General features: G+C 36.6%; 1 protein-coding gene across 1 annotated transcript; it reads left to right on the top strand.

Moving 5' to 3' along the window:
* Positions 1–12,448: 12,448 nt before the first annotated feature.
* On the top strand, positions 12,449–20,516 carry LOC142615155 (UDP-glycosyltransferase 82A1). The gene is made up of 2 exons (XM_075787858.1): positions 12,449–13,081; positions 19,262–20,516. The coding sequence occupies exons 1-2, from the start codon at positions 12,601–12,603 to the stop codon at positions 20,134–20,136; spliced, it is 1,356 nt and encodes a 451-aa protein (XP_075643973.1). The 5' UTR covers positions 12,449–12,600; the 3' UTR covers positions 20,137–20,516.
* The last annotated feature ends 1,134 nt before the right edge of the window (positions 20,517–21,650 follow it).

Genomic DNA, 21,650 nt, shown 5'->3' on the forward strand with positions numbered 1-21,650 from the left:
GCAGTTTTGGTCCGCCGCAGTAGGCCCTTTTTTTGTAGTGACACCAATCTATACATATAAGCATGGAAGAGTGCATGAAGGAATGTGAATATACATCTAAGCATGTGGATGTAAGCATAGAAGCATGAAAGAACACAAATCAAAGCATACAAGCATGTGAAAACATAGATCTAGACATAGGAGCATAGAACATGCACACAAACATCTAGATCTAAGCAAGGCATAGCCGAAGACATCATATCAAGCATGTGAGCAGGTAGACCCCGAACAACAACACATGGGAAAGAAAAGATCTAAACATCTAAAGCATAGGATAAAGCATAAAGCATGAAGAAAAGGCAACTAGCACATGAACAAACATGGAAGCATATGGAAATAGACCAAGAACATGCTAGAAGCAAGATAAAGCAAGAAACATGCTAGATAAAGCAACAAATCATATTATTAAGCCAAAAAGAGCAAGATAAATGCTAGAAAAAGATTTAGAAAGTTAGGGGTGTGGATAGTAGCTAAAAAGCTACATCCACCCCCTAAACCCCAAGTCCAAAGTGTAGAACCAAGGAGAAGAAAATTGGATATTGTATTTTTGGTGAAGGAAGAATCAAGAGGGTTTGATGTGTTTTTTGTGTGTTTTTGTGTTTGGAAGAGAGGAGAAAAGCTCAGAAATCACTCAGGCAAAGAGTAGGAACCCTAGAAGTCCTCTTTTTCTTGGTCTAGGGGGTGCCTAGGGCCTTTTATAGCCTTGGTGCGAATTACGAGGCAGCGGCCCTTGTAGGGCCGCCGTCTGCAAACCTCCTCAGATTAGGTTGATCTTGACACCCTTGGAAACATCTTGACTTCTTGTTTATAAAAATGTATGAAACTTGAAAATCCAACCGTCGGATCAAAAGTTATGGCTCCCGGAAGTTAGTGGTGCATCGATCGGTGCATTAGCCCAATTTTCACAATATCCCAATTATTCTAACTCCAATTTCGACCCATGAATAGTCGTTGGACTGAGAATTTGATACTCTTCATGATGGTGTTGGTTTCAACCCGTCTGACGGCCAGATCAAAATTAGGGTTTCTGGGCCTGCTAGGAGTCAACTGCGAGTCAAACTTGGTCAAACTTGGCTAAAGTTGTCAAAAGTCTTCAAAAAGCTTGAGCTTGATGTAAAACTATGAAAAGTGATAGTTTGAGGGGATTTTAACTTTGTTTGACTTTCGGTCAACCTATGGTTGACCAAGGGCATTTTGGTCATTTTAGCCTAAAAAGGCACTTTGGGTGCTTCAATGTTTGAACGGGTTGCGCCGTGTCATTCTAGATATTCTTGCGGCCCCATGGAAAGAAAATAATATTTTTAGATTTTTCGGGATACAGCACCCAAATCAAGGGCGGACAAAATATGGTATCAACACTCTCATGCGCCACCTAGAAGTCCATCCATGCGTTGTCACTGCATGTGCCATCCACATGCTGAAGAACTACACCATCCTTCTTCTGACATCATCCATGATGTCATTTGCTGACGTAAGTAAGAGTCAGATAAGCCTTAGCCATGTCACTACCATGCAAGCCTCGCCACATCAAAGAGTCAGCACCACTTCATCATTGATTTTGTTGACCTAGACTGACCCGACCCAAATTTCTCGGATCTGACCCGTGGATCGTCGCTGGTGCTTGACCATTGACTTTGACTCATTTGTTGACTTTGACTTTTTGCATTGACCTTTGACCAAAAGTTAAAATTTCTAAAATTGCTTATTTTGCTCAGTTTTTCGCGTAGATTATGATTTTGGGCTCCGTTTCTTCATTTGAACCTCCAAAATTGATCAATTGGTACATTCTTCATCGTGGTTTCTTCAAAGGCATTCTTCAAGGCATTTTAAAGGAAGCTTCTCATGCTTATTCAATCTTAAACCTTCATTGAGCTTTCATTGTAAGTTTGAGGGAGGGTATTAGAGATATATTAAACACATTAGCCCAATATAATAGGCTCAAGTCCACTCCTACTTGTACTAATAGTCTAGGGTTCATTGTAACACAGATTATTGTACTACACTCTTATATAGTAAAGATTTAATCTTAAAGGGATTTTTTGTGGACGTAGGCCGACAATGCTAAACTACGTAACCCTCATGTTCTCAGTATTCTTATTCTATACTTCTCCTTTCTCATCCACTCTAGCAGGGGCCAAAGCTTAAATATATATATATATATATATGAAAATAAAAGCTAACATCTATTTCATATTCAACAAAATACTACATACAAAATAAGTATTTCTTAAACATTTCATGTTATAAAAACATCAACAAAGTATAACATACAAAATAAGTGTTTCTTAAACATTTCAACACATTATCAAAATGGAACTCGACGCTCTTTTAAATCTCTAAAGTCGTCTATGATTGATTCTGTACCAAATTTTGTAGCAATCTCATTTTCAATGTACAAAATCAAAGACTTAAATCACAACCACAAAAAGAATTAAATTAAATCTCAAGAGACAAACACGGTTTCATATATATAATATATTGGCCACACGGCCCACACCACACAAAGTGACAAACACAAAATTTAATGACTTAGTACCAAAGGCTTTTACAATCATTGTTTAACATCTACTTTGATCAAATAATGCCTTCCATGTATATTTCATCTATATGCTTCTACGAAAAAAATGATGCATACTCAAAACTCAGCATTAATAGTGCTACCAAATTTAGTGCACTCAAACAATCATTGGTCTCAAGCACAAACACAATTTTCATATATATACTAGTTTTTTTTAGGGGGGCCATGGCCCCCACTGTGAGTCTGTACCTGCACTCTAACATGTACAATATGGTATAATACATCGTGTTTCTAACTTATTTAACAAAATGCAAGTTTTCAAAGACAAGCTTATTAAATTTATTGTGAAAGTTAGTGTTAAAATTGGTGGAATATACTAAGGCAAGCTTAAGAAAATCTTGATATATCTTATAGGTTTACAAAAGTTGAGCCGTCGACGACATAATGCCCGTATTTTGTCCTGTTCAATTGATGGCTGGGAGAAGCCCACAGTTCCACAACCACAACCTACGACAACTTGCAAAATTAGTTACGCTTTTTATGTAAAGCATGTAAAACACGTGCACATATGCTTGCATTTTTTTGTTTCTGGGCCACGCATGCTTGTAGTGCCTTTCTCTTTTGGGTTGGGTAAGATGCCCCTTAACAACCTTTGGCAGCTTTTCAGGATTTTTTACATTTATTGACAATTTTTTTTTTTTTTGGGCAATTTTTTTCATTTTTTTTTTAAGTAAGATCTAGAAACGAAAACGTTAATAAGCACAACATTTCCCTTCTCTTTTTAGAAGAAAAGTGCATGGATTTGGAAGTATTGAGCAAGAGATTAAGAGTTAAGAGTGTTGATTGCGATCGGACGTCGTGCATTTTATGGTATAGGACGCATGATATTGGCATGCGTTCACATCTCACTTTTGTCTCTTTTATGTCGGCAATGCTCTTAAATCTTTCTTTAAAAGGACTTGCCATATTTTTGTGTCTTTGTTTCAGTCCGAATATACTTTTATGGTCAATTTCAACTATAGTTAATTAACAAAGTAGATATCATTTTTATAATCATAAGGCTTTTGATTTTTGACAACAGATTAGTTAAATCTTCAAATAATTCTTCTTTTTTTGGAAAATAATTCAAGTACTATCAATTTTAATTAAAAATTAAATATTACATTGTTCATATTGTATTTTATCAACCTCGATTTGTGTTCTAGATCCCGAGAACTTTTTTTAAAAAATCATATTTTTACTAGGGGACAGTAAAAATGTCTAAATTATCATGGTTTACCCCATTTGGATATTGAAGCGCTCAAAATGTTTATTCAAGTCAAAAAGACCATACCACTCCTAGTTAACCAAGAGTTGACTAAGGTCAAATTTACTCAAAACTTCACAAATGCACCTTTTTTTTTTTCATGTTTTTATATCAAATCCAATGTTTTTGGAGCTTTTCGTCAATTTTGACCAAATTTGACTAAGGTTGACTTTCAGGAGCTTGATCGAGAGTAGACCTGAGATTCAACCATCTAAGCAGGATAAACCCAAGCTCATATTGAAATATAATAAATTTTCTTCAAACTTTTAAAAACTTTTCTCCCCAAATCGAAAAAACTTTGTTTATTTTCTCATCTCACATTCAATTAAAAGTAGAACCAAATATTAAAGAAAATATTTCACATAATGGAATCACGTGTAGAACAAAATATTTTGGCTCTCACGTTTTCAAACCCCAAACGAAAGGAAAAAATAAATGCAGCTTGTATTTGAACGCAGCTTCTGTAGTAGTCTCATCCATTTACCAATTAGTTTACAAAGTAGAACAAAATATTAAAGAAAATGCTTCGCATAAAGGAATCACGAGTAGAACAAAATATTAAAGAAAATGTTTCACGTAATGGAATCACATTTTGTATTAATTAAGAAACATACCTTTGGACTGATAATCCTGCACTCGAAATCTGTGGTGAATCTGTGGTGAATTTGAGTTTGTTGAATGCTTGTAGATTTTTTTTTTTTTTTTTTTTGAAATGCCTATAGGGATTTATCTGTTTCTTATGAATGTTGATATCCATTTTCATGACACATTTTTTGCAAACCCGATTCAACCAAGCTCGACTTCTTTATGGACTCAATTCATGTATTATATTTTATTTTATTCTTTTAAACATGGCACAAGCCCATGCGACATATTGAAGAAATTGAGAGAGTAAGGTTTAAAGGTTTTGGGTCAGTTTCTTTCGGACCTTTTGCATGAGTCTAGCCCATGTGTGTTACCAAGTGAGTAAGAGATATTGGTAGCACCTCAAGCTCATGGAGGAGGTCTTGTACCCAAAATTTTTACTCCAAAAGATTTTTTATGCTCTAATTGACTGTAGCCCAACTTTTCTACTCAACAATTTTTTGGCCTAAAATATGTAGCTGACCCTAAATGGCCAGCCTTGTCTACTACATCTACCAAATGCAGCTTCCAAGGACCTGTCATCTCTAGGAAACATCAGCCCATGAATTTTGGCCATTTCAATTCCCAAATTATATAAAAAGTAAGCCAACCCTCTTACACAATTAAAGCAAATCAGACCATAACCTCTTTGATTAAAACCTTAGGGTTCAAAGTCTTTTTTAGTAACCAAAACCCATTCACTTAGAGCACTCCAAACTCAATACAAAAGGCCCCAATCAGATTCAAAAGCTACCATGTTTTAAACAATACAAGAGCCTCTCTTCAGCTTAAGAAACCAACCACGTTTTCCCCCCACAGAGTTGAAACTTTAGAGCAAAAGTCTATTCAATCAGCCAACATCCTCACAATTTTGAAGTTTGGAGGTTGAAATATGGGTACAACCGTATAGGGGGAACCTTCCCTCTCTTCCTCACAACCTCTTTAAATTTCTTCTTCTCGCTGACTATGGGTTGAAGTTTTGGACCTATGTACTTTTTTTGCATTTTCTCGTATTTTAGTTATAGCATTTTGAATTCTCTCTTATTAAAGCACCATTAGCATTTTGTTCATTATACATTTGTAATTTTGGGTTTGATTCTCCACAAATAAACATTTCTATAGAACCCAATGGGCAATTTGGGCTAATTTTGCATTTTTTTGCCCTTGTCGCAAAACATCCCCAACAATGAATAAAAGAGAAGGTAAAAGGAGCTAGAAGAGAAAATAGAGTGTGTTAGTTTAAATTTCAAAAAGGATAAGAGATAAGGAGGTTGTAAACCATGAGAATGTGGGTTTAGTGGGGAGTTTTAAATTGTGGGATTTTATTTTACGAATTTATCCCCCCTTAATTAAAAACCTAGAGGGAATATTTAGGATAAATGCTTGTGGGGTGTGGGGAGTAAGGGCCGGAGTTCAAGTTTCTAGGAGAAAGTTTCACACACATATACACTTAGATTATGCTAGAGTAGAAATTCTATCTTATATAAAAAAAAAAAAGTGTTCACAGCTTAAAAGCTCCTTAAATAGTAGCAAAGACTAAAGAGTAAAAATATAGATATAGATATAGATATAGATATAGATAGTGGATCTCAGTTAACTCAACTAGTAAAGTCTCTAAAGGTGAAATAAGAGATTTAGGTCCATCCATATACCAAAAACTGATTGGTGTTATTACGAGCGAATAACATAAGTTGAAACTATCTCAACAAATAAAAACAATAAAAAAATATAGAGATATAAACAACTCAAATGCGTATAAAGAAATGAAATCAATTAGAGTTAAGAGACATAGGGTCTGTTTGGTCTCTAATCTCAAACTCACATTTTTACATTTTAAACAACTTTACACACTTTTTCACTCACATAAATTTCAAAAATTTACAAAAATTACATCTCAAACTATTCTACCAAACACTCTCATAATCTTCTTATGGATCGAATCGATCCCTTTGCTTCTGTCACTGGCATGACTCACAAAATAGAAAATAGCATTTTCTTTTTGGTGTCTTAATGGTAATTTAAAACTCATTCTTCTGTGTCAGTGCGTCTAATTTAATTTCCAAAAAGATACGTAAGGAAACGTCTTTCTTTTTTATACGAGGAAACTTCTTTCTATTGCATCCAAAAAGGAACCAAAAAGTGCAAAATAGACATAAAATATAGCCTCCACGTCTGAGTGAATACTAATCAGGACCCATTCACCTAAAGACTAATTAGGCAGGAAGTTATTATTGCAAATAAGTGGAGATCAAATAGACAACTTAAAAGTTGAAGCATGTGACATTAAATGCTAACACGTGTTGGAAAAAAAATTCCCATGCCTCAATCAGAAAACTATGGGCCGGTGTCGCTTAGCCTAACTTACACCTTTTTTCCTTTGGATAGAACTTTACACCTTGTTTTTAAATTTTTAATTACTCCCTTTTGTACATCATTTGTACTCCTTTACATCTATTGCTTCTCTAGAGAGATTAGTGGGCCTTTTTGCCAAATAGCATAATTTAATGAAAAATTTGGCATATTAATGAAAAATTCATGAGAAACGCAGTTGGTCAAATTTATTTAGTTATGTAATACTAAAAGCATGTTTGGTAGATTGTAATAAATACTATAATGTAATAGATATTCCTATGGTTTAGCTATACAGTTCTTTGGTTATATTTTTATTATAAAGAATAATTATTTCTTATGAATAACTATTCTTTAAAATGAGGAATAGTCCTTCCTTATTAAAAACCATGAATCCCTATTCATTCTCCTATATTTACACGCTATATTAGAAAATTCCCAAAAACCCCTACTGCCTCTTACCTGCTTCTTCTCCAAAATTTTCATCTCCCTCGACTCAAAATATTCCATAATTTTCTTCCTCCAAAGGATACCTTTAAACATGGTTTCTTTGGATTTTTATTCTTTAATTTTACTAACCTAACTAACCAATCACCTATTAGCACGTTAGTTATGTGCAAATGGCTAAGGCCGTGTTTGGATTTTGCCAAACTCAGTTAACAAAATTGAGTTTTGTTAATTCATAACCCAAAAATCATGGGCCCTACATGTATAAAGTTTGTTTGGCTGATTTTCAATGGTGTTAACTCAGTTAACAAAACTGAGTTTTTTGAGTCATGAGTTAACAAATTCGGAAACACAATTATGTTGTTTCCAGATCATGAGATATGGGTGATGGTGGCAAACTTGTAATTAACTAAAGCCAAGTGGGTCCCAACTGAAGGTCAAGTCCCATCCCCTGCAGAGCAAGCATAGAGAACTTATGGTCAACAACGGTCACAGCACTATTCCAATTTCAGCTTTAATTGATTCACCTGATTCACTCTTATTTCCTCTCTTCAACTTCACATATCTCTCTTTGTTAGAGATATATTAGCCCATTAGCATAAGCCCAAGCCTAATTCTACTTTGTGTGCAAGCTAAGTTTCCTACTTGTACTAGAAGTCTATTAATTTAGGGTTTAGTCTACTATATATACACATGGTATGGTTCATTGTAACACATAATTTTTTCTACACTCTAATATATTACTGATGTAGCCCTTTAGGGTTTCCTCCATGGATGTAGGCCGTTAGGCTGAACCACGTAATCCTCTTGTGTTATTGTGTTCTATACTTTATGCTTTCGCTTCCGCATCCATAATAGCATATTCAACATGGTGTATCAATACTAATATTTAACATGGCATCCATACGAGCAGCCGGAGCAAAGGTTTCTTCATAATCAATCACATACTCTTGTGTAAAACCTTTTGCAACAAGACGAGCTTTGTAGCACTCAATGGACCCATCAGAGTGAGTCTTAATCTTGTAGATTCACTTACAACCAACCACAGATTTCCTAGGGGGGAGAGTGACCAAGTCCCAAGTATGGTTTTTAGATAATACATCAAGTTCCTCTTTCATTGCAATCTGCCATAAAGGGTCAGTGGAAGCCTCACGATAGGTGTGAGGCTCGTGCAGTGTAGCAAGGGCAGTGTAACAATAATAGTCAAGTAAATGTGCAGGAATGGACCTTACCCGAGTTGAGTGACGAGGTGGAATGTCTTGTGCATGATCTTCAGGCGGAGCGGGAGCAGGGGACCCAAGATCAGGGTTGGGTAGCTAGTCTTCCACCTGTTCATCTTCCACCTGTTCATTAAAGGGGGAACTAGGAAAGGGATCAAGGATATCTGGTGGTTGGACAGAGAAGTCAATAGGAGAATCAGGAGCAGCTACAGGAGGATCAACATCAGCTATAGGAGGGTTAGGAGCAGCTACAGAAGGAATATGTGTCTCATCTGGAAATAGATCTAAGACAGAAAAGGAAGATAGAGAAACACGGAAGTGAGAGAGCTCGACAAAGAGGCGATGTTCCCAAAAGACAACATTGCGGGAGATACGAAGACGATGAGAAATAGGATCATAACACCGATACCCCTTTTGAGTTTCGCCATAGCCAAGAAAACAACAAATTCTTGACCTAGGCTCAAGTTTGTTATGCTCATGTGGCTGAAGAAGAACGAAACAAGCAGAGCCGAATGAGCGAAGGTGGTGATAGTCTGGAGGTGACCCAAAAAGGCGCTCATATGGAGTTTGATTTTGGATGACAGTACTAAGAATGCGATTAATAGCATGAACAATATGAAGAGTAGCTTCGCCCCAAAAAGGAGCAGGAACTTTGGCAGAGAGAAGAAGAGCACGAACAGTGTCAAGAATATGACGAAGTTTTCGTTCGGCTCTACCATTTTGCTGAGAGGTACCTGAACAAGTTAGTTGATGAACAGTGCCATAGGAATGCAAAACAGCTTGGAAAGCATATTGAGTGTACTCAAAAGCATTATTAGATCGAAAATTTTTGATACGTTTTGAAAATTGAGTTTCAACCATTTTTGCAAAATTATAATATACTTGCAATAATTCAGAACGATGTTTCATATTAAAAATCCAGCTATAGCGAGAGTAATCATCAAAAAAGACAACAAAATATTGAGATCCACCAATACTAGAGACAGAGGAAGGTCCCTAAACATCAGAATGAATAAGGTCAAAGATATCAATGGATATTGATTCACTAGTATTGAAAGGCAAAACTAGTTGTTTTCCTAACTGACATGAAACACAATTAAAATTTTCTGTAAACACTGAACCTAACAAACCTCTAGAAGCCAATTGTTGTACACGAGAAGAAGATGTGTGACCAAGACAAGCATGCCAAAGTGCAAGGGAAGGAATAGAAGAAACTGCAGCAGCTGCGATAATAGAAACAGGAGCAATAAGTGGAAGAAGAAGGTTGTCCACGGGAAACATACGCCCAACTCTAGGACCGGTCCCTAGTTCCTGTCCCGTCCTTGGATCCTGCACAATACACCCAGAATAATCAAATATAATTCGATAACCCAACTCAGCTAATTGTCCCACAGAAAACAAATTGTAAGAAAGGTCAAGAACATTAAAGAACCTAGAAACTGAGAGGTTGGAGGTTGAAATTGAACCTATATTATGACCAGACATTGTGGAACCATTTGCTGTGCGAATAGTAAGAGGGTATGGTGCAGGTTTAAGTTCAGAAAATAAGGATGAGTGAGGTGTCATGTGATTGCAACAAGAAAAATCCATAAGCCAAGAGGAAGGAGACATACCGGATAAAGCTGAGAGAGAAGAGGAATAAGATGCATTACCAACCATACAAATGACATTGGCAATGATGTTTTTAAGGTCATCTGTGGACATGGTGAAAGTGCGACCTGAAGACTTAGACTGTGCAAAGACGGGAGCCATTGGTTGGACACTCTCAATGTTAGCAATAGTGGCAGCAGAAATTGAAACAGCTGATTTATTGCATTAATAGCAAGTCTCAATATTATGGCTAAAACGTTTGCAAAAATTGTAAAAATGTTTGCTGGATTGTCGGCGATGATTATTGCAAAAGAAAGAAGACCTGTCTTTATTCTTCATTTAGAAGCAAAATATGCAAAAATGGATTACAAAAATGAAATCTACGCGAAAAATTGGGTAAGGAGCACCTGGACTGCAAAAAAAAAAAAAAAAAAAAAAAGTCAACCTTGGAGAAAAGTCAACGGTCAAAGTCAACCTTCAAGTCAAAGTCAATGCGGGTCAACGCAGGTCAACGTCAGTGATGCGAACCTCAATTGACACGCTGGGTTTCTATCATAAATCTGAATTTTAGCTTTCCTAGGTAAATATTTCAATATTTTTGTTGGGTCTCAAAACGTGTCGATTGAGGTTCGTATCAGTCAGTCAACGCGGGTCAACGATGACGTGGCGGGTGACTCTTCAACGATGACTGCTACAAGTCCGGAACCCAAGGATGATGTCTGGAAAACGTTGAAAGTTCAACGACGAAAGGCTGCAGCAGTTGTTGTGACGACGGAAGCGATGTTGAGAATGGAGTAACACCAATAAAAGACAAGACCACTAAAAAAAAAGTCAGAGCAGTGGCTCTGATACCATGTTAGAAATACTAAATTGAATAGTATTGTATTTCTCACTGAAAGAATAAACATGAGTGCCTTTATATATGAGGCATTTGAGTGCAGTACAAGTAAAAGTGTTATACAAGTAAGAGTGCTATACAAGTAAACTAGTTGGGCCTAAAGCCCACAACATTATACATGTTAACACTCTTCAACTTTCACAGCTCTGTTCAGCTTCCGAAAGGAAAGAAAAGCTTGCTCCTCTATTCTTCACGCATCTGGATCCGGTTTGATTTTTTTTTTTTTCCTTTGCCGAAGCTGGTTCCCATTTTATAAGTTTTGCTCATATTGCAAAGCTCTTCCGCCGTTCAACACCTTCAGCCCGAGATACACACAACTCCATTCACCGATTTTTGTTTCCAGTGAGACCAAAGCTGCTGGGTTTTATTTTGAAATTTTTTTTTTCATGTTCCTCCATTTTTTGTGTTGTGTTTATTGAGACCTTGGCTCACTTGGCTAAGAACTTTTCTTCCTCCCACTTATTGCTTAGTGATTCACCAACTGTGAGTGTGATAAAATATTCACTAAAGACAATATATTTTTCTCCTCGAATGTATTTTTCCTTCGGGAATACAGCTTTGCTAGGGAAAGGGGAAACGAGAAAAGAGAAAAAATGGGGATGAAACCTTCCGCAGGTAGGCCAACAGCTTTGCTCTGACCAAGTAACAGGTATGGGCCCACAAAAAGTTAAAAATAATTGAGTGATGACAAGTTGAGTAATGTGCCAAACGGGTGAGTATAAGAAATTGAGTATTTTAAGTGATGAATGATGAGTGATGAGTCATGAATGATGAGTGAAAAAAATTGAAGTGAGAAGTGATGAGTAAAAAAAAAAACCAAATAGGGCCTAACTATACACGATCAGTAGCATTGTAAGTTGTTAACACATAAACAACTGGACTCCTAACACAACTTGTCATTCAGATTGGGTTTGTTAAACCAATTCTTAACAAAAGTGTATTCTTAATTTTAGAATAAGGGTAATTTAGACAATTTGTTTTAAAATGCTTTCATTCCATTGCCTTTAAGGTTTTATTATTGTATTGTCATCAAACAAATGAATAGTAATAAGTATTACATTACAACCTCTTGTATTCCTCGTAATATCTATTCATATTCCTATGCAATCATCATTACAATCTATCAAACGTACCCAAAGTTTGCCAAATTCAAGTTCCAAGTATTATGAACTTGCATGACAATTTAATCAAACATAATGTTTGGAACTCGAACTTGGTAGACTCAAATTTCACTTGAAACTTAAGTTTAACAAACTCGAGTTTCAAAAAAATGATATATAATTAAGTAAGTTTGGCAGGATGTTTTTTTTTCCCCCCTAAAATTATGCTTTGGCAAAATTACACGTAACTAGTGAGTCAATTTCTGAAGCAATAAAGGTGCTAGAATTTTATTCCCACCCTTTTATATAACATTTAGTTGAAAAAAGACTGGCCATGTTGGCTTATAACGTATTGTAGCACTTCATGGGGCACATGCTTAGTTGACTCTCTCTCTCTCTCTCTCTCTCTTCTATATATTGGGATTTGGTTAGAGGGCTTGAATGCGTACAAAAAACCACATATACAGAATAGAAGTTGAGTTTGATTTGTCATAGGAGGGGAATAAGAGATGGGTAATATGAAGTGCACAAAGAACGCAAAGATGATTTTGGTTCCATACCCAGCACAGGGACATGTTACTCCCATGCTTAAGCTAGCCTCTGCCTTCCATAACCGTGGAATATTTGACACAATCCTGATCACCCCAGAGTTCATTCACCATCAGATTGCATCAAGTATGGAACCAAAAGACCAGATTTTGTGCATGCCAATACCAGATGGTCTAGACAAGGACACCCCACGTGATTTCTTTGCCATTGAAATGGCTATGGAGAAAAACATGCCTGTCCATTTGGAAGCCATGGTTCATAAGCTTGTTGAGGATGGTGAAGTTGTATGTGTGGTGGTTGATTTGTTGGCATCATGGGCTGTTGAAGTAGCCAACCGATGCAGAGTCCCCGTTGCTGGATTTTGGCCTGTCATGTTTGCCGCTTATCAAATGATTGCAGCCATTCCAGACATGGTCCGGACAGGTCTTGTTTCTGATACAGGTTAGTGACTAATTACCTGCAACCTCTTTTTAGATTAATATATTTTTATTCCTAGGTGACATTGTAAGCTAATGGCATATGTTGAGATAAGAAAATTTGAAGTCAAGTGTTGAGAGGGATTATGAAATATTTGTGGGCCTTGTTAAGGAAAGTTGACTATCTCATTATTGAATTAGAGAATGAATAATTTTAGGGAGATATAATTATAAATTTTTTTGTTTTTTTTTTATTTTCTTACAATTAGAAACGTGATAAGTTTTAATTAGAAAAATATCAACTTTAAATGGATTGTTTATGACAAAATTTTTATTAACACCAGTTATATTATGTCGATTAATTTATTATGAAAAATATGTCACTTGTAGTTTAACAAGTTAATATTTCCTGTATTTCTAACAAAAACATTAAAGAACCGTTTGGATTTGAGAGAAGGGATGGCAAGTAAAAGAGAGTAGAGTAAAATTGATTAAAAATAGACTAATTTTAGGCCAATTTTACTTTACTCTACTCTACTTTCCTCAATTCAAATAGAACATAAGAGCTCAAATCAATCTACTCCTAACTATAGATGTATTAAAAAAAATTAGAATTTTTTTTTCACATCTCCATAAGTCCTTCTCTTCCTTTCCTTGTACCTTTTTTGTGGAGTGCTGATGGTTGGCTATCATTAGAAGTCAGCAGCAAAAGTATCGGTGATTTGTTAGATGTCACATGGGAAAATCTTTATACATAGCATAACTAACGTGCTTCAAAGATTTCAATAAGAAGTACGTTGACCAGTACCATAAAGATGATTGAGTGCTGGTGCATATTGCATGTGCGAAGTTACATTTTTAACTCATCTTAACGAATTATTGCCCTTCAGACAGTGCCTCTGTTTGTAACCCAATAATTTCTCGATTTAGACTAAGATTCTCTAGTGTTTTTATAGTAACTTCATTCTAAAAGTTCTTAAAATTGGAAAATTATTGTATACTATAAAAGTACCATAAATGCGTACTTTCTCCTCTCACATGAATTGTGAGTCCCACCATAAATTTAATCAGTATGACCCATAGTTATGTGAGAGAGGAGAGTACGTATTTATAGAGTATTGCGTGAATACTCAATAATTACCCCCTTAAAATTTTAATCACCTATTTTTAGAGAGATTGAATCAAATTTTCTCACATCATCAATAATTTAAATAAATACCTAAATATAATTAAAATTTTAAAATGTTAATATTGTGGTAAAATGTAATTCACTTATTTTCAAATAAATTAATAGAAATTTAAGAACTTCACAGTAGTTAGTCTCTAAAAACTTTTAAGGGAAACGTTTTTATTATTAATAATTTTTTTTGTCAATACCATAACACCAGAATTGGTCATCGTTACATAATTTGCATTACTTCCTGCTTAACTTTTTCTATCACTTCTATGGGGACACAATTTTCAGACCAAGCCCGAAATGTAAGGGATCTTGACCCAGTAAACCCAGTACAATAAATTTGTAGAGAGTGGGTCAAAGAGCTAGACTTTAGTGCTTGGATAACAGTTAATATGGTTTTGGATGATGAGCCAACAAGAATTGAACCCGGTTTGTGCGAGAAAGTTGGTTCTTGGCACAGTCCGAGGAGCTCTGTTCTAGCGTATATTGGATGACCATGGTTACAGGAGTTGTTGAGATTGCTATAGTGCTTTCTCTTCTCCTTTTTTCATCCCCCCCCCCCTCTCTTTGGGATCTCTACCCTTATTTATATTAGATCTCTCCCTTCATCCTTACCCTACATGTGGACTACATGTGGACAGTTGATGGTTTATGCTGATACTTGTCCCATCAGCCCCCTCTAAAAGTCTTCTAGGGTGGCTGTAAGGCTGCCATAATACTGTTCAGAGGTCACTTCCTCATTAATGCGGTGGTGGCAGCTTCCCCTTAAATATTTTTGAGCCCTTATCCCTCTTGTACATTCATGGTGCTCGTTGCTATCATTAGAACTTCCTGAAATGTCATATTTAATCATTAGGATCTATACTAGATTTGCGTTTAACTTTAATCCGAGGAGATAGTACTCCTCGGACTCGGACGACCCATGCTTCTCGGCCAAAACCACATACTTTCAGCCAAATCCCAAAATCCATGACCCCACAATAGCCCCTCAAAACTCCGATTTTCTCATCGCATCCGAGGAGAAAAGTGGGGTTTTGAATTCTTAAGAGTCGATTCTGCTTTGATCCTTTGATTTACACCTGAGGGAGTGTCGTTTCATGCGCCCCATATTTATACTGTGAATTGCTTCTTTCAGAGCTACCAATCTGAGGATTTGGTTATAATATTGGGCCTGTCTTGACACTTAGTGAGAAACAAATAGATGTTGTGGAATGATAATTCCCCAAAGTATAGGATCCGAGGACTGATGCATGATTGAGTTATAGTTTAAACACTTTGAAGAGAAATGTTATGAAGTTTTAACTTTCTCATATCATCTGGTCCGAGGACCGAGGCATGATTGAGTTATAGTTTAAACACTTTGAAGAGAAATATTATGAAGTTTTAACTTTCTCATATCATCTGGTCCGAGGACTGAGGCATGATTGAGTTATAGTTTAAACACTTTGAAGAGAAATATTATGAAGTGTTTATCTTTCTCATATCATCTGGTCCGAGGACCGAGACATGATTGAGTTATAGTTTAAACACTTTGAAGAGAAATATTATGAAGTGTTTATCTTTCTCATATCATCTGGTCCGAGGACCGAGGCATGATTGAGTTATAGTTTAAACACTTTGAAGAAAAATATTATGAAGTGTTTATCTTTCTCATATCATCTGGTCTGAGGACCAAGGCAGGATTGAGTTATAGTTTAAACACTTTGAAGAGAAATGTTATTATGTGTTAATTTCCCAAAGCAAGAGGTTTGAGGACCCGGCATAGCTAAGACTCTTTTAACACTTCAATAGATGTCAGTGTGTGTTAATTTTCCCAAAGCAGGAGGTCCGAGGACCCGTCATAGCTAAGGTTCTGTTTAACCACTTCAATAGATGTCAGTGTGCGTTAATTTCCCCAAAGTAGGAGGTCTGAGGACCCGTCATAGCTAAGGTTCTGTTTAACCACTTCAATAGATGTCAGTGTGTGTTAATTTCCCCAAAGCAGGAGGTCCGAGGACCCGGCATAGTTAAGGTTCTGTTTAACCACTTCAATAGATGTCAGTGTGTGTTAATTTCCCCAAAACAGGAGGTCCGAGGACCCGTCATAGCTAAGGTTCTCTTTAACAACTTCAATAGATGTCAGTGTGCGTTAATTTCCCCAAAACAGGAGGTCCGAGGACCCGTCATAGCTAAGGTTCTGTTTAACCACTTCAATAGATGTCAGTGTGCGTTAATTTCCCCAAAGCAGGAGGTCCGAGGACCCGTCATAGCTAAGGTTCTGTTTAACTACTTCAATAGATGTCAGTGTACGTTAATTTTCCCAAAGCAGGAGGTCCGAGGACCCGTCATAGCTAAGGTTCTGTTTAACCACTTCAATAGATGTCAGTGTGTGTTAATTTCCCCAAAGCATGAGGTCCGAGGACCCGGCATAGCTAAGGTTCTGTTTAACCACTTCAATAGATTAGAAGATATCAATATATATACCTTCAAGGACTAGCCCCATCGCAAAGCCCCATTAAATTGCTCATATGTTGCTGCCACTTCCTCTAATGGAGGTTCAGCGAACTCGGCCATCAAATTCGCGAGGACCTGGCCCTTGACAGAGGTACGAGGCATGTACTTGATTTCAAAAGCCCCCAGAACTGTGCCCCATTTAGCAATCCTCCCAGTATAATCCACACTTTGTAGTATAGACCTGAGCGGAAGCTAAGTTAGGATAACAACTGTGTGCCTCATGTAGTGACTTGCTCACATAGCAAACTGGCCACCATAATGGCTTTCCACAGGGACTCTTACTGATGAGAGCCTAATTGTATCATATTTAACCGTTGCACTCACTATCACACAAGCTCTTCCCACAGACGGCGCCAATTGTGGGGACACAATTTTCAGACCAAGCCCGAAATGTAAGGGATCTTGGCCCAGTGAACCCAGTACAATAAATTTGTAGAGAGTGGGTCAAAGAGCTAGACTTTAGTGCTTGGATAACAGTTAATATGGTTTTGGATGATGAGCCAACAAGAATTGAACCCGGTTTGTGTGAGAAGGTTGGTTCTTGGCACAGTCCGAGGAGCTCTGTTCTAGCGTATATTGGATGACCATGGTTACAGGAGTTGTTGAGATTGCTATAGTGCTTTCTCTTCTCCTTTTTTCATCCCCCCCTCTCTCTGGGATCTCTACCCTTATTTATATTACATCTCTCCCTTCATCCTTACCCTACATGTGGACTACATGTGGACAGTTGATGGTTTATGCTGATACTTGTCCCATCAGCCCCCTCTAAAAGTCTTCTGGGGTGACTGTAAGGCTGCCATAATACTGTTCAGAGGTCACTTCATCATTAATGCGGTGGTAGCAGCTTCCCCTTAAATATTTTTGAGCCCTTATCCCTCTTGTACATTCATGGTGCTCGTTGCTATCATTAGAACTTCCTGAAAGGTCATCTTTAATCATTAGGATCTATACTAGATTTGCGTTTAACTTTAGTCTGAGGAGATAGTACTCCTCCGACTCGGACGACCCATGCTTCTCGGCCAAAACCACATGCTCTCGGCCAAATCCCAAAATCCATGACCCCACAACTTCCTTCTCAAAAAGGAAAAAAAAAAATTTCTATCACTTTCTCAACCAAAAAAAATAAATAAATAAAAACTTTTTCTATCATATAAAGCTCAACTAAATGAATACATTCATGATTATCAAAAAATAAAAATGAATACATTCTTAAAAAAAAGAGAGAGAATACATTCTAATATAATTTTCAAAAATGAAGAAAATAAATCCCATTAATATATTGTAAGTGCAAAAATGTCAACTTATTCCAAGCTCAACTTAATTCATTCTATATCTTTAATTAGGGGTGTGCATGAGTCAGGTTGGGCGAGTGGGGAGTAATATTTTTAACCAATTCGCTAATGGTGGGTTAGAATAATTCCAATCTGCCGCCGACCCACCAACCTATAAATCTGGCTGATTAGTTGAAAATTTTAACGTTTTCAACTTGGCGGGTTGAGCGGGTTGGACAGGTTGGCTAGATAAATTATTTTAATTAAATTGGATAATTTTTTACTCTCTCAAGTAAAAAAAAATTGCAATTTTTATTAAAAATATTACATAATTTTTGTTAGAATGACTGAAATTTTATCACACTAAAATGAAAAACATTTAAGAATCTGAAATTAGACGTGTACATAAAGTAAGAATAAGAACAAAATCTTAGAGAGAGCAGTTGGAGTTTATTAGGAAAGAAAACGGTGAAAATGAAAAAAAAAAAAAAAAAAAAAGAAAGAGATGAGAAAAATAAAGGGGGTGCATATGTGAAATAGAGTTTTACAACATGACAAAGTTATTGGGTGGTGTAACTCTAAGTAATGTTATACCACCTAATAACTTGCTATCCAATTCATATTTTGAAAATCCAACCGTTAGATATTCTTAATATGCATGCCAATTGGATATAATTTGTCATTCAATCCATAAACTCATCTTTTATGCATTATTTTAAACTACAAAAACTTGAATTTAAATAATTAATTGATGGCACAATTATTGATTTTTAATCATCTTTAAATTTTGTTGCATGGAAAATATACAAAAATAATGTAATTCAGTGGTAGATTTATCAAAATTTATATCTAACTAAAAAATATTTGTAACATTACTTAAAATTACATCAGGTGTAACTTGAATATAACCCCTCCACACACACACATATATATACACACACTTGGGCGGGTTGGATTGTGGCAAGTTAGAATATCTTAACCTGCTACTCAACCCGATCGACTAAGTTATCTATCTAATCCACCCAACACAACTTGCCTCACTTAATGGATCTACATAGATTGGGTCAGGCGGGTTGGCGGGTCTAGCAGTTTTTTTGAACAGCCATATCTTTAGCTATTGTTATTGGCCACTTTTTAAATTCAATTAATATCTTTAGCCATACGCTTATTTGTTTATTGTTCAAAAGATATGGGCATGTTGCTCAATGAAAAAAAATCTTTGACCCATTAACTACATCATAATCTTTTCTTGATATTGTGGCAGGAATTCCCCAACATCTAGGTAGAATTTGCTTTTTACCAAATCAACCAATGCTATCTACAGAAGATCTACCATGGCTGATTGGAACTCTTCCAGCAAGAAAAGCAAGATTCAAATTTTGGACCAGAACCTTGGATCGATCAAGAACTCTTAGATGGCTCCTAGTGAATTCGCTTCCTGATGAATACATAGATGGAAAACATACTCAATCGGTCAAAAGCTCTCAAGATCATCCACGTGTGTTTCCTATTGGACCTTTGTCTAACCATGTAATGACCAAGAACCCCAGCTTTTGGGAAGAAGATAAGAGTTGCTTAGATTGGCTAGACAAGCAAAAGTCTAGCTCTGTTATTTACATCTCATTTGGAAGTTGGGTTAGCCCTATCGGAGAAGGTAAAGTTGAGAATCTAGCATTGGCTCTAGAGGCATCAGGACGGCCATTTCTATGGGTGCTAGGGTCAACATGGCGTGAAGGGCTACCCATTGGATATTTGGAGAGGGTGGCCATTAAATTTCAAGGCAAAGTAGTTTCATGGGCTCCCCAAATGGAAGTGTTGCGACACAAGGCTGTGGGGTGTTATCTTACACATTGTGGATGGAATTCAACAATGGAAGCCATACAATGCCAAAAGCGACTTTTGTGCTATCCAGTGGCAGGGGACCAGTTCATAAATAATAAGTACATTGTTGAAGTGTGGAAAATTGGGTTGCAACTCAATGGGTTTGGACGAAAAGATGTTGAAGAAGGCTTAAGAAGAGTAATGGAAGACACTGAGATGCAGAACAGATTAAAGAGGTTACATGAGAGAACAATGGGAGATGAGGCTAAGTCGAGAGTAATGTCTAATCTCACAGCCTTCATCCATGATCTCAATTGATAACGCTTGGCACTCCCATTAAATCTTTTCTTGATTTTAATTTTTAGTTTTCTTTTTCTTGTAAAATAGGACAATTGCTTGGATTTGTTTGATAGCTTTTGGCTTACAATAAAATGAGGACAGGTTTATAGAGTCAACATAAATTACTATGGTTCATTGTCTATTGACCTAAAAAAAACCATGAATTACTATGATGACAAGTAGTGTATTGAGAAGAGGCTATAATATTAATGTTTTCATAGACAACAAATCTAGACATGCTTTGTTATAAAATGTATATATGAAATTATTGGAGGGATCAAATTCCCTAGGCCCAAAGCCCAATTCGCACAGCCAATGGGCAACATCTCGTTCAGCCAACTTCAAGGACTAGGTTTGGTTTCTCAAAAAAAAAAGAAAAAAAAAGGACTAGGTTTGGGTGTAACGGCAGGAGCACGACCTATCCGACCCTCGAGGCTCGAGACTCGAGACTCAAGTTCAGCTCATATCCACATAAATCCCATGAAGCATAGAAAATGCAAGGGATTGCTCGAAGGTAGGCGCTTAAGAAGAAGAAACACCTAGAACAAGTCAACCTCTCACACCCATATTTATTATGTACAAAGAAAACCAAGGGCCTTTAACACAAAAGTTTTGATCCATTAGCCAATTTCCTGCCCAAAAATTTTAAGGGGGTGTTTGGTTCGCTTGATATTACATCAAGGTGTAATGTTACATTTTTCTAATTTTTTATTAATGTAATCACATTATAACGATATGAGATAAAGGTATTTGATTCATTAATTACATTCCAATCATCATTTAAGAATATAACATTCACATACTTGATTTATATACATTTAAAAACAATTATAATTATTATAATAACAAAATGATTGAAAATAATCTCAACACCTAAAAATGCCAAAATTACCCTTAAATCACAAAATAACCTTGGACGACCCAAAATGACCACTCACGCAAAACACACTATATTTCTTCCTATCTTGTTGTTAAGACCCCAACACCAACAGTCTATAAAATTTATTGTAGGTGATGATGCCAAAAATCGCCAGTGAGCCACACGGTTCTCACGTGCTCTAAGTAAGACCTGCACAACACACATGGAAGAAGAACCTATGAAGGGTATCAGTGTGGTACCGGCCAAAGACACTCCAACGGTCAAGTTAGAGAAATCTCTTGTTTACAACTCTAGAATGCTAAAGATAAGGTGAATTAAGCGTACCTTGGTTTGTGAGGGTTTTGGGATTTTTATAATAGCATAGGGTTGACATTCGTTTCTTGGCTCAGAAGATCTTTCCTTAAAGGAAAGATCTTCTTTAATTCTCGCATCTTGCGGAATCCTTTCCTTGTAGGAGTCTTTTTGGTTGGGATTTATCGTGGGGCACAAGATATTTCCTTATATATTCATGCGTGGAGCTCAAGTAAAATATATGCTCGACCCGTCAAGAGTTTGTCTTGCCCCTATCAGCTTCAACTCTTCAGCTTGTCATTCCGTCTATGTCTTCGAGTCG

Source organism: Castanea sativa, chromosome 11 (genome assembly GCF_040712315.1).
Source record: "Castanea sativa cultivar Marrone di Chiusa Pesio chromosome 11, ASM4071231v1".
In the NCBI taxonomy this organism is placed as follows: domain Eukaryota; kingdom Viridiplantae; phylum Streptophyta; class Magnoliopsida; order Fagales; family Fagaceae; genus Castanea; species Castanea sativa.